This window comes from Myzus persicae, unplaced genomic scaffold, assembly GCF_001856785.1.
Source record: "Myzus persicae strain clone G006 unplaced genomic scaffold, MPER_G0061.0, whole genome shotgun sequence".
In the NCBI taxonomy this organism is placed as follows: domain Eukaryota; kingdom Metazoa; phylum Arthropoda; class Insecta; order Hemiptera; family Aphididae; genus Myzus; species Myzus persicae.
Genome location: NW_019100714.1, coordinates 296,166 through 310,056, shown reverse-complemented (window position 1 = coordinate 310,056; position 13,891 = coordinate 296,166). Strand labels below are relative to the sequence as shown.

General features: G+C 28.1%; 1 protein-coding gene across 2 annotated transcripts; it reads right to left on the bottom strand.

The window, feature by feature from the left end:
• Positions 1-3,847: 3,847 nt before the first annotated feature.
• Positions 3,848-12,193, bottom strand: LOC111042617 (facilitated trehalose transporter Tret1-like). Of its 2 annotated transcripts, XM_022327288.1 has the most exons (11): positions 12,080-12,193; positions 9,586-9,740; positions 9,347-9,502; positions 8,299-8,360; positions 7,355-7,435; positions 7,056-7,206; positions 6,394-6,782; positions 6,168-6,324; positions 5,900-6,078; positions 5,539-5,804; positions 3,848-4,292 (listed from the first exon to the last, which is right to left on the bottom strand). In XM_022327288.1, the coding sequence occupies exons 5-11, from the start codon at positions 7,406-7,408 to the stop codon at positions 4,076-4,078; spliced, it is 1,413 nt and encodes a 470-aa protein (XP_022182980.1). In that variant the 5' UTR covers positions 7,409-7,435; positions 8,299-8,360; positions 9,347-9,502; positions 9,586-9,740; positions 12,080-12,193; the 3' UTR covers positions 3,848-4,075. The 2 variants fall into 2 exon arrangements, with proteins under 2 accessions (XP_022182980.1, XP_022182981.1); XM_022327289.1 differs by lacking the exon at positions 8,299-8,360 and having other exon boundaries at positions 9,347-9,740.
• Between the last annotated feature and the right edge of the window lie 1,698 nt (positions 12,194-13,891).

The following is a 13,891-nucleotide window of genomic DNA, read 5'->3' as shown; positions in this document are numbered from 1 at the left end:
AAGTCACCAAGCTAAATTCAATTACGAGTATTTATCAGACTATTTTAACATGAATGATATCAATAGTTTAAAAACTTAGCTATATAATGATACCACATCTTTTAGAGGCGTTTTTTTTATACTTGGTGTTTTTCTACACGGTTTGGTGGAGTATTATTTTTGTTGAGATTCATTTATCACAGAAAATTATGAAATTGCAGGTGACTAAAAATTTAAACTAAAATAAAAACTCGAAAATATTCCTCTATGATTCAAGAAGTATTCTCTAAGATAAAAATATGTACTAACATGCAAAAAATAGTTTTAATAAAATGTAACTTTTTTGACTTATTACACAGGTTATGAAACGCAAAAGATTTCTTACTCTACTCAAATCAAGCAGCAAGCGCTTGTCAAAAATATGTTTTTTTATGAACTATGGTCTCTACTTATAATTAATACTGTAGCATATACATTATTTTCTCGTTTCACATGATAGTTTGTGTAGCAGTATTTAAATAAGTTATTTGATCATAGAGACTCCAGAAATAGTGCAAAACACTTTGACAGTACAGTTGTATCTTGTATGTATCAAGTACCTATTTAGAATACATAATATATAATTTTATATTATTAATAATTAGGGAACGGATTTTATTGTAAATACATATTTTTATTGGAATGAGATATTTTTAATCTGATAAAAAATGTGCACGAATCAGATCATTCTTATTAAAATAAGCCCAATTTTATTTGACATATTTTTACATATTTGGGTAAAAATACATATATTCACATATTTTGTAAATAACTGAATATTTCGTAAATATTTGGGTATTTTTGATTTTTTTCGTCAATTTACAACGACGTCAAAGATTATTTGTCTTATCTTAATGGCATTCAGATACCCTATGGTCTATATATTATACGTTGTCGATGAAAGCCTAAAATAATAATATTTTTAATTTTCAATGACGATAAACATTATCTACGTTCTCTAAATGGACTTACGTACTTTATACACTGCTATCGTATTATACACTGTGGACAAGTATGTAGGTAACGTGTTTATTCAATGTTATGGTCTTCAGTCTTCTGTGTATGTCTATAGTTACTGTTCTGGCGGGTGTAATTATTTGCATCGTTTTTTCCTCATATCTACATCGAAATTTTGTTGTTTTTTTCATAAAATTGTTTAGAATGCCTAAAGTTGTAAGTTCAATCAATAATAAGGCAGCCTCATATTTAAAAGAATTTCCGAATGAAACATTTCAAAGTAATGGGAAAGTTTTATACTGTAAATGTTGTGAAAAATCGGTATGCTATCATTACGTGTACGTCAGTAGATGTGGAACGTTCATTCAGTCAATACAAAAACATTTTACGACCAAATCGCCGCCATTTTACGTTTTTAAATCTTATAGAATATTATGTAGTTTCGCAATGTTTTAATAATTATTAATTAGATAGAAATAAGATTTTTATACTTACTTTTGGTACTTTTTTTTTGCTGTTAAGCGGTTATTACATATTTTGATTTTTTTTTACATATTTCAATAAAAATATTATTAATAATAATATTTTCTATTTTCTATAATCTATCAATATTTTTTTTTGTAAAATAAGGACAAAACAAATTAGGTATATTTTAAATTCATTGGATTTTATATTGGGAAAAATTAAGTTAAAATGAAAATATAATTAATTAACTCATACGTAATATGCTTTGACTAAAAGAAACTGTTACGTTATGTTTTAGGCTTACTTGCAAAATTATTTAAACCACACTGTGGAGGTACGCGTATACGTTACTTTTTTTGGTATAAATTTCTTTATATTTGAACAGTTTAAACAGTATTGTCAACTTGCTACAATTATTATCCTCTCAGGCATTATGTTTGGTACAATTATTATCTATAATGGATTACCTGTATATTACCTTCAATTAATATTTTTAAAGTTTGGGCTCCATTTTAATTTTGTTTCAGGCTTAAATTACTCACAGATAAATCTTATGTTATGGGCAGGGTTCGAGACTTATAGCATATGCATTCTTTTTTTATTTATTGTAAAATGTAGCAGAGTGCGAAATAAATTTATTTCTCAATGCCTGATACCAAATCTAAAATTTGAATGTGTATATTTCATAGATTTTGCAGAAAAGTGCTTATTTTAACGTTATTGTGCTTATTTTGGGTATTTAAGAAGATAGTAACGCGATCTTATCTACCTATTTGCAATATACAACTCACAACTTATTACAACTTTCGTGATTAGCAAATATGATGACACGTATGATTATTGTTGAGCAAAGATATATAATTTTATCAACATAAAGATAAAGATAAATAATAATAATGTCATCTAGATAAAGTAAAGGATAACTAAATTATTTATTTATCCAGAAAAAAATGAAAAAAAAAATATTTTACCAAGATAAATTATTGAATAATTTTTTTTTTATTGGATTATAGCACTCATTTCTTATAAAATATACACTATAATAATAAATGTATATTTTATTGTAATCATAGTGTTAAGTTTGTATTAGAACAATGGCACATAGTATGACACATTTCAGTTTACTATTATTCAAAATATTTTTAAAATTTTTAAATATATAAAATATATTAATATTATTAATTAATAATTTATTGGTTATTAATACGTACATTCCTTTTTAGACAATCATCAATACGCATAATGAAATAAAAATATATTTTTAAAATTTGAAAAAAAAAATTAAAAACAAAAAATATTTTGAAAAAATGAAATATTGGAAAAAAAGATTTATTTTCACTTTTATTTTAAATTTTCAAAATAATTTTTTTCCAATATTTTTAATGTTTTTTCCAATTTTTTTCATATTTTTAGTTTTAATTTTCAAATTATTTAAAGAATAAATAAATAATAAATAATAATTTATTTATTTATTTAATTATTTACAAGACTAACCGAGTACCGTTGCATAATCTTGGCGCGTCCAAGTTACGCACTAATAAAACGTGTACGCCTACCTTTAATTCCAGATTAAATTATGTTGTGCTTATTTAATTTTATCAAAACTGCATTTAAATTATTCGCTTAAAGCCAAAATAAGTCTCAAGGGCACTAAATGAAACAGCCTCGATAATCATTGAATATGCCACTAACGTAAATTCATAATCATATTTCAACTTTTCACTTTTTTTTATTAATTATAAGTTTATACAATTCTGTATTTTTTTTTTTGTGGGTGTGTGCTAGCCATCAGCTTTGTGATAATGCTCAATCCCCTGCGCGCAAGTCGGCCTCCGAGTACAGTTCTTCACTTGAATATAGTACACTTTATATCACATAATAATTATCTAAATATGAAGAAATAGGTAGTACTGATACTCTAAATATACATATCCAATAATTTCAATGTTAAGACATTTTGAAAACAAATATAGTACAATCATCATACGCATAACGTATTGATGTAAATTTATTTCAAAAAACAAAAATGGTTTAAAAAAAAAATATAAAATATGTTTTATAATTACAAATAAATGTACATAATATATTAAGTATTCATGTTGAAAAAATGCATTTTATTTTATTACAAATAGATATTTTGTACTCTTTACCTATAATATTTCCGTCAGTCATCTATTGAGACTCGATGGAATGATAGTCAATATGATTGATATTTTCTTAAAAAATATGTTATTTAACGATCAATTAATAAATTATTAAATTATTTATTGATACTTGTTTATATTTTTCCATGGGCATTTTATGAACAACCAGATCTTAATGACCAAAAGACATCGAATATTTTTATTTACATAGCATAGTTTGGATTTTTATACAGTGAAATAGTTAAGTTATATTTCATTAAGTTAAAAAAAAAAATTAACAGTTGTATTCTGATTTATAGTAACATTAATAAGATTGAACTACTGAAGGTTGAAAAATCTTTCTTATGTTAATTTAAAGGTTGTTCTAGTTTTTATGCTTAAAAAATTTAAAAACTGAATGCTCGTTGATGGAAAAATATACACCTCACTACACAAAGCTTTCTAGGATAGTTAATAATTAATAAAACAAAATAACAATTGAGTGTTTGATTCTATTTGAAAAACTCAGTAATTTCTTGTAAGGTTTTGTTTTCTGTTTCTGGTAGACAAAAATAGAAATATATACAGCTAAATAAACCAACAGTACCAGCTATAGTAAATACATTATAAAATCCCACTAATATTGACAATTCCGGGTAATATTTAGCCATGAAAAAAGTATAGATACAAAACAAACCCGCACAAGTACTGCATAAAATATTTTTACACCTGAAATCAAAATAAAAATTTATTTTCATGATGAATAATAACAAAATATTATTTAAGGAGAAAATTATTTGATATAATATTTTTAATCAACTTAAATTGTTTTTACCATTTTCAGTGAACACTTTTTATAATTTAGAGTAAGTATTATAAAAAGTGAATTTGAGAATTATAATAATTAATATTAATAATCCATTAACATTTTAAATTTCTAAAAAAATATAATATAGTAAATATTAAAATAAATATTGCATTCATTTTATATTTGTGTGCAAAACTTTTAAGGATTATTATTTTAGTAGGTTTTTAAAAGTCAGTGTGCTCAGCTTTTTTGAAAGAGGGGGGTATGAATTCTTTACTATTCTCAGACCAACTTATATATTATAAATTCATTGCCTTATCATATATTTTATACGATGAAAATAAGCAGAATGGGGGGATATGACCCCTCCCCCTCACACACACAAAAAAAAGAGCGCGCCCCTGATATAAATGTAAATTAGGGTCTGGTGTGGTGTGGGGGTGGTTGGGAAAAGTCACTAATATGGCTCCCGGAATGTGACCCCCCGGGTTCTTTGAGACTAGTTCTTGCCAAAAGTGACCTCCCGCAAATGTTTATAAAGGTAAAAAAACAAACTGGAAATTCAAAAACTATTTGTTTAAATGATGATTAAGTCTGATTTAGATACATTAAAATATTCGAACAAATTATTTTCCTAACGATGTTCAGTAAAAAAGATTGATTGTTATTTTTGGAAAAATAAAGTTGGTATAGCTAACAGGATACTCCTTAAAACTAAATATCAAGGTATTTAAAAATAAAGTACTTTATTTAAAACCTCGGAAAATCAGAATTTATATAAATTGATTATACAGGAAAAATGGGGGTGGTTACTCTTTTTGAATTACCCAATACATTTCAATAATTTTTCATAAATTCAAATATTTAATTTAAGTAGACAAAATGCAATTATTAGAATAATTCATAATTACTCATCTAAAATTTTAGATTTTAAGAGTTAAAATATTTGTCTAACCCGCATTTATAATAACAATAACAGATTTTTTATACCATTTAGTCATTTTCAAATTATCTTTCAATCGAAATATCAAAAACATTTTGAAATGTACGAAAACAATTATTATACATTATTATTTCATACATTTTTTTTTGTTTAACTTTGTTTAAAAAAAATATCATAATAACATACTTAATAGTAATGTATTATTTAATGCAGTTTTAACTTACTTAGCAGGAAATATTTCGGTGACAAGGGTCCACGAAACTGGCGTTATTCCAAATGATGAAGCTAAAATAGTAGTAAGAAAAAGTACTAGTACTATCCAAGAGGTTATTGATTCTGAGTTTTTCCAATAAACCCCGATTAGTCCAATAGATATATAGCAAATAGAGCAAATCGATAACGTAAATAGCGTGAGAAATCGTTTGCCGAATTTACGTATTAGAAAAACTGCCATTAAACTTCCTAACATAGAGAGAACCATCGTGAATGACTGAAAATATAATTGAATGCATTAAAAAAATGTATAAAATATTAAAATAACGTTTTCGAGTTTAAGTGTGATATGTAGGTAACTCAAAAACTTACTAATGTCAATTCAATGTTTACGGGTGCGCCAAATGTATTAAGTACTGGTACTAAATATGGAAATAATGGTAATCCAGACAATAAATTCACGAAGAAGAAACATATCATTATCAAACGAAAAGGTCTTATGACCTCGGGCTCAAAAAGTTGCTTCCAAGTATTTGTATCTCCTTTGTGATCTATAAAAATGAAGCGCTTGAGTTGAGCTTGCTGCTGTTTAATAAAATAGAACAAAATAATCTATGTAAGAGAGAATAAGAGATATTACTCGATTGATCATTGTTGGAGGGAGAAATGTATTTGACCATTTCTTGAAATTCGTCATCACATTTTTCATACGACACTTTTCCCCTCAATCTGCTAAGGTTTCGGTGTGCTTTTGAACTTTTTCCCTTGGCCAATAACCATATCGGAGAATCTGGTGTCTAGAACATATCATGATTTTGGTTGATTATTATTGAGCCGTCAGAAATATCAATCGTATACCTGATTACCGTTAATAATAAAGCAATGCTCAAAATCGGAAACACCGTGGTCACTATCACCGTCAATCTCCATTGCAGGGTTATACTGTACAACATAGTCAATATTATGGATCCCATAAAAAAAAATATGTTCAGCGCTGAATTCAATGCGCTTCTTAGTTTTGGTTCGCCTACTTCACCGGCGTATGCAAGACTCGGGGAGCTCGAAAACCCAATTGCCAACGCTATCAGGATTGAGCTGGCGTACAGCATTTCTATGTTTTTGGCGAAGTACAACATGAACTGAGCTACTATGCTCGGAACGTTTGTCAGTATTAAACACTTCTTGTGACCAAGACGGTCCAGCAAAAACAATGATAACATATTTCCCACAGGTGTGAACAAATATAACAGACTACCTGAAATTTAGTTTAATATGTTATGACACGTCAACATGCACTATTATGTGCATCACATTTGTATTTATGGTTTTTTTTTTTTTTAAATGTATATTTCATATTTTTTATAAATAGTAGGTATCCCACAAAATAAGTGTTTTCAATATATATTTAAATTATTTTTTTTATACATTTACCACAGCTGTATTTTATTTACAACAGAGTAGGTGTACCGTCCATACGTGTGTGTTTTGTTGTTTAATAGTGTATAATAATTGTTCTTGGTAAACTCACCGAACCAAGATGCTTCTTCGTCTGTTATACTCAACACTTCATTTGAGTCTTTGGATGCGTCATTCTGTAAAGCCCCAATAACTACAGTGGATACCATTAGTTGTGCACCGAGTTCGATTTGCAAGAACCATACTCCTGATATTGCCCAACACTGTTTACACATAAATAATATATTGATTCTCACTTGAATGAACAAATGATAGTATATTGATATAATTATGTCTGTAATTCTTTTCAAACCATTCGCCATTGCAATTAATGTGAAATTTGAATTTACTTATTTATTACAAATAACTTACCTGAGCTAAAGTTGATTTTATTCCATAATGATAACGTTTATTTTCCCCATCCATATTGTTGGATAGTATCGTGTTATTTTTCTATAATTTAAAAAGAATAATTAGTTAAAAGGATGTTGTGTAAACTATACAATATTTCCATATTCTAGTTTAATTTAAGTATATCAGAATGATCTAATACTTGGAGTACCTACTTAATAGATTATACAGTGTTGTATTTAACGTAGGTACCTACATACTTTGTCCATTCCTTTACCAATTTATGATTTGAAATAAATACATATAATTAGATGTTGTTAAAAATACAATTTTACTGCTGTATTATCTGAATTTCTTGTTTTGGAACACAAAATGTCCATTTTTATATTGTATAATTTATTGATTATTAAAATAATAAGTTTTTTTTTATTAGTCTTCAGTCGTAGACTATTATGGCTTAATAAGTTATTTATTTATAGGTATTTGAAATTTAATATTCATAATTTTAGGGTTCATGCAAGTTCCAAGTGTGTCGATGTTATTTTTCCAATTTTGTTTTTAATTTCTTTTCTAATTGTTTTCCAAAGAAAATGTATTATTCATATGAATTATTAATTGCATGATAATGCAGCTTGCTTTTTGAATGGTAAAAAAACTTAAACTAATACTATAAAAAATAATACTTGTTTGAAAGTATAAAATATCACAAAAATGTTAAAATACAAGACTTTTTTGAAAGTTAAACTGCAGTTATTTCAGTATTACATTTTTTAATTTTGTGCAAATGTATTGCAATTATTTTTAATATTTTCTTTATGTCCGTGAATAGTTAAAAATAATAAAATAATTTAACTTTTAGTTGGTTTATTTTATTTAAATTAATGTATTAAGTTTAATTATTTTTAAATAAGAAAAATAATTTAGAGAATATCTATGAATAAACAATATTTTCTAAAAATACTCACCACTATAAGATGTTCAATTAATTTTTAAGTTATAATAGTAAGTACTGAATACTACCGAGTAGCTGTAAAAAAAAAAAAAAATGTTTAATTGAATCAGTGTATGTGATGATCACTCAACGTACACTGTTTTAAAAATAAGTATGTTATAACATCTTTTATATTGCACGTAATTAATATTGTGGCCATCTAAGTGCTTTATACTATCTTTTATCTTAATTTTTTTACTTTTTGAACAACCATATGGTAAATAAAGTTTAGTATGTATACAAAATCTTTCGTCATTATCATATCCGTTGTTTTCATCATTCTACTCAACTAAATATATCTTTACTATTTGTATGCTCATAACTGTCGTCATCATCAAATCAATTATAGCCTCCAATCTAATCAACCAAAAATATCTTTACTATTTATAATCTCATTACTAACGCTTTCGTATAACTGTTTATCCATTTTTATGTTATCTATATTTTATACAAATAAATATAATAATATTATTTAAATCTATCCCTCTTTTTTTGAGCTTAAATATTTAAAAAAAAATTATATTTATTACAATAAATTATAGATATTCACTATATCAGCTGTAAAACCCGACTTTTCCAATTTAGAAAAAAATAAAATACGACCCTATACAGGTATGTCATGGTTTTAGCAGCTTAAAACATACTCCAAGTACCAAGAAATGTATCGATATAATTTTTATTGAAATCTGCTCAGTAGTTTCCAATATAAGCACGTTCAAACATTCAAGCTCTTTATACTCTTTATATACACTAATATTATAAAAATATTTAAATACATTTCTAAAAATCGAATTTCCCTCTTCTTTTTCATTTTGAAATTCGTAATTTAAATTTTTATTTATTTAAAGGTTTTTTAATCCATTTAAATGATTCTGACGCCGGAGTGTTTTTAAAATCAAATTGCTGGCATGATCAACACCAGGTTTGTCAGTTACTATTATAATATATATTCATATAATCGATTTTGATTTTTAAAAAAAATGAACGAATCTGTAGTTGTTATTCACATTGCGTATACTTACATATACATAATATTATCGTGGAGTGGTGTGGCCCGGTGTAGACACTTAGTTGCGTACTCTAGTTCCCGGATGGGTGACCACTCTGGATTTTTAGTAAGAAAATCCTTGCCACACATACAAATGCGTTCCAAACCAACCGTACCATCCTACAAACAGCTAATGGCCATATTTGCCGGGCTTTAAATCAATAAAAGAAAAGAAAAATATTATGAATAAAATATAATATAAACATGAATTACACAATAGAATAAGACTTGTAGCATTGATGCGTATTGTTGAAGCTAATGTATTTTTCATAGATAAACGAACTAGCAACTTTCAACGTTATTACCTCATCGGTGACCTTTGCTAATTCCCAACTTACTGAAATACCTTTTTATTTCTGCTGTGGTCACTGAAATCATACAAAATATTCAGAGATATTATACATGTTTATAAAAATAGTTGTCCACGTATTTCGGAATTTAATAGCTCGAGTGGTAAAATTACAATACATTTTGAAAAGTGGAAGTAAATATAGTTTTCAGATGTAACATTTCATATCTTCAGATAAATTTGATTTGTATTTTTGTGCAAGTGAATTTGTTTTCAATTCGAATTCTAAACAATATATTACAAGTAATACAGAAGTCCCATTATGATAATTTCTAGATAAGCAATGGTTAACTCGAATCTTAAAATATCAAAATTACTAAATATATAAATATAATATTTTATTTATATTTATGACATAAAATAAATGTACCTATCGAAATTTCAAAAATTACAAATTTATTTCAACGGTCTCCTAAACTCCAGACCCAACAGCTAACCTAACCACCTAGCCCCCTCCCCATCTCCTAATTTATTAATTATAATTCAAATTTCAAACATAAAAATCCTTAAGCACACTGTCGTAAGCTAGTTACGCTATCGCCTATCGAGCAGTGCTGACTATCTTCTAAATAATCTAAATAATGGTAGGTGCTCTACCCGTATTTATACAGGTTCTAACAATGACGTCTAGGTCTATTCTAATATTCTAATTTTACGCCAAAATATTGCTGATTAGCATCATTATGTAAAATAGGTAACAATAACCTGTCGTTTTCACCTCTGATCTCTGTTTCCCGTTATTTAGTCTTTTACGAACATTGCATATTTATACTTGATTTATCTATCATAAATTATACCTCGTGTACAGTTTATAATTATAAGTAATATATTCTAATAAGCGTTATGAAATAATAATGAGTAATATACATACTACTTTTTTGGGGTTTACTATAGTGCCTCGAAGACAGATATTATTGAATTAATGGTCATAATATGTTTTCTAAGTTTAGTAATGATTAGAATGTACATAACATCATTGTTTAAATATATTTATGTCTAGATTTATTTTCTAAAATAAACGTAAAATAAAGATAATATTATAATAATGTTAACATTTTATTTCTGTTTGACAATCAATATTACTACAAAGTTTATTTTTTTTAATTTTAAAAGTTAAACAGTTTTCTATTTAAAGTTCATATTAAAGTGCACGTTTATTTTTATTTTTAGGAATTAAAAATATGATATTCTGTTAGCTTTCCTTCGAATTTAAGTCGTAATAATTGCATGTTCTTTATAAAATTATGTTATTTTAAAATAAATATTGTGATATCTATTTGGTGTTTGTCTTGGATTGATATAAATGCATAACCATTAACCAGTTTTGCTTACTGCCCAAAATATATTTAAGTATATACATTATGCTAATTTCCATTTTATATAATTTTTTTATTACTACTATCTAACTATAAGCTCATGTTTATTTCACTATATTGTCTCGCCACGCCTGGAGTGAGGTCTAAATTTAGTGTGTCTAAAGCACACATTTATTGTGGTCCTACGTATAATCAAACTCGACATATTTACTTAATCGTGTAAAATCCGAGCCATGTCAAAGTTTTTTTTTAAACTGAAGCATGTTAACTGTTTTTTTTATTTGTGAACAAATCTATTAGTTCTCAAAAATCAAAAATTAGTTTAACAAAAGTGGATAAAGCTCTGAAGTACCATTAAGTATCTGGGCACAGTCACTGTAATGAATGTGTTAAATTTGAATTCGATGAAATAAAATCATGGTGTACAAAAAAATATTCAGAGCGAAGACGGTCTGACAGCCTATATAATATATTATTAAGTATATCAGTATATGTATGTTGCATGATAATATTGCGATTAAAGCAATTTATTTTACTATCAATCATTTAGTAGGTACTATAGTAGTTTTAATTCATTTTTGTCGAAACAATTGCGTTTGAATATTTTATTGTGTTTTAAATAATAATAATAATGACGAATAATATTTTTAAATCACAACAAAAATTGAAAATGTTATTCTTCGTTTATTTATCTTAAGATAAACTTAAATAAAATTAAAATAACTATAAAAAAAATTGTTTATTAAGTTTTTAGATTTTTTCTACCCTAAGTTATAAGAGTTGAACATTTTTGATAATACATTCATGTAAGTATAATGTATATGTGTATATATTACGGATATTATTAAGAATAATGTATACCTATTCTATATCTAATCTAAAAACGATTATGAGACACGTGTATGAATAACTGCACGTGCCGTTTTTTTTCTCGTCCGGTTATTTGGACGTCCGGATTATTGGCGTTCGGATAATCGGAGTTCTACTGTACCTACACAGTTTTACCAAAATATAGATGTATTATAATATTTATAGTTTATACCTTTCTTTGTGCGACATTTCGACGGTGTAATCGTTCGGCATCGCTGTGGCTCGTCTAGACGTGGCGGTTGGCGGGCGGCGACAAGTCCTGCGGATCGTCTGCCGGCGGTATGTCCCCCATCACCATGTCCTGGTCATCGCTAGGGCCGGGTTCGGTTTTGGTTCCGGCCAATTCTGTTTCCACGGCCTGTAGGTCTCGATCGGACATTTCTATAGCAGTTGATTGTTTAGCATCCTGGCGTATTGGAAACATGATGATGATCGAGGGTTCGGCCGATTCCACGGACTCTTTTATTTCCGGTTCTCCGGAGTCGGTGGACGGTCGGGATTGCACCACTACGGTAACCGCCCATAGCAAGACCATGGCTACCAGTAACCGTGGCGTCAGCGTCATCATGATGGCGGGTAAGGCGATCGTCTTCGACGTGCTATACGACTGCGGTACAGGTTATAATATAATACGTCGTTTGACGATAAAAAATGTTACATCGAAATATCAATAAAATTGTCTTCTCAAATAGCAGTGCGCAGATGAGATGAATGTTTAATCGTAGTGGTTGTCTTACCGCTGTCCGTGTGACTTGGGCGATTGGGTCCGTTGTTCTGCCATTTGTCGTCGTCGTTATAGATGATACGTGAGTGTGGTGGCTGAGTTGTGTACCCATTGAGCGTCATGACATCGAAATGCGTGTGTAAAAACCATAATAATATGTGCTTAGGGCCTCAGTGTATACATTTATATTTTATACAATGTGCCGCCGTCCCCGATCCAGCCACCGTTGCACCTCTACCCTAGGACCGCCCGTCTATAAGTAGCGTATACCAACGCAAGGACAGATCCAGGGGGGGATAGGGCCCCCTCTCCCAAGACATACGAGTGCTAACTACTGGATACTACTATTCATTATAATTATTAATGATGTTTTATTTACAACCGATGCATTTTGTTTTTGTAGTGTTCTAACAAAAATTGTAGTGATTCAGAGGCAACAGGAGATATATTTTTTTTTAATATTATTTGTAATTACTATATACGATTTACTTGTTTCTTTTAAACATATTAATTGAGTATTGAAAATATAATATAATACAATGCAATAAACTATATAATAGTACTCATAAGTGAGTCTTGTTTTCATTTTCTATATAAAAAAAAACCAATTTTTTGTTAATCACATCATTTGAGAATGGCTGGACCAATTTGACTATTTCTTTTTTCAAGGTACCTTCGTTGTAGTGTGTACCATATGTACTATGGGTGCACTAAGAAAAGATTTTCCAAAATTTTGCATTTTAAAGAGGTTCTCACAAAATGACTTCGAGATTTACATCGAAAATCGATACATTATTAAAAAAAAAAAATAATTACTATGAATAATTGCCAATGACAGATGAGTTGAAAGCATTTATTAAATTGTCGTGCTTTATATGGCATCAAATAAAGAAATTATTTATATCTTAAAACAAATATGAGAGTTGAATGTACGTACATGTCCCCAGCCCCACCCAATAAAAATTTTTACATTTTTTTCAACTCAACATTTAGCAGTCAATTAGCAACAATTTGCAAACCTGTTTTCACAATTTGCAAGCCTTTAGTTGAATCATAAAATAAAAAAAACTAAGGGTGGGGCTGAAGACACATGTCCCCAGCCCCACCCATGTCAACGAAAACACATTTTTTAATTTTTCTTGAACCATCATTTAGCAGCCAATTAGCAACGATTTGCAAGGTAGTTGTCGAAATTTGCAAGCCAATATTTCGTCTGTTATACGAATTTCCGAAATTTGCACATGTCGCCAGCCCCACCCC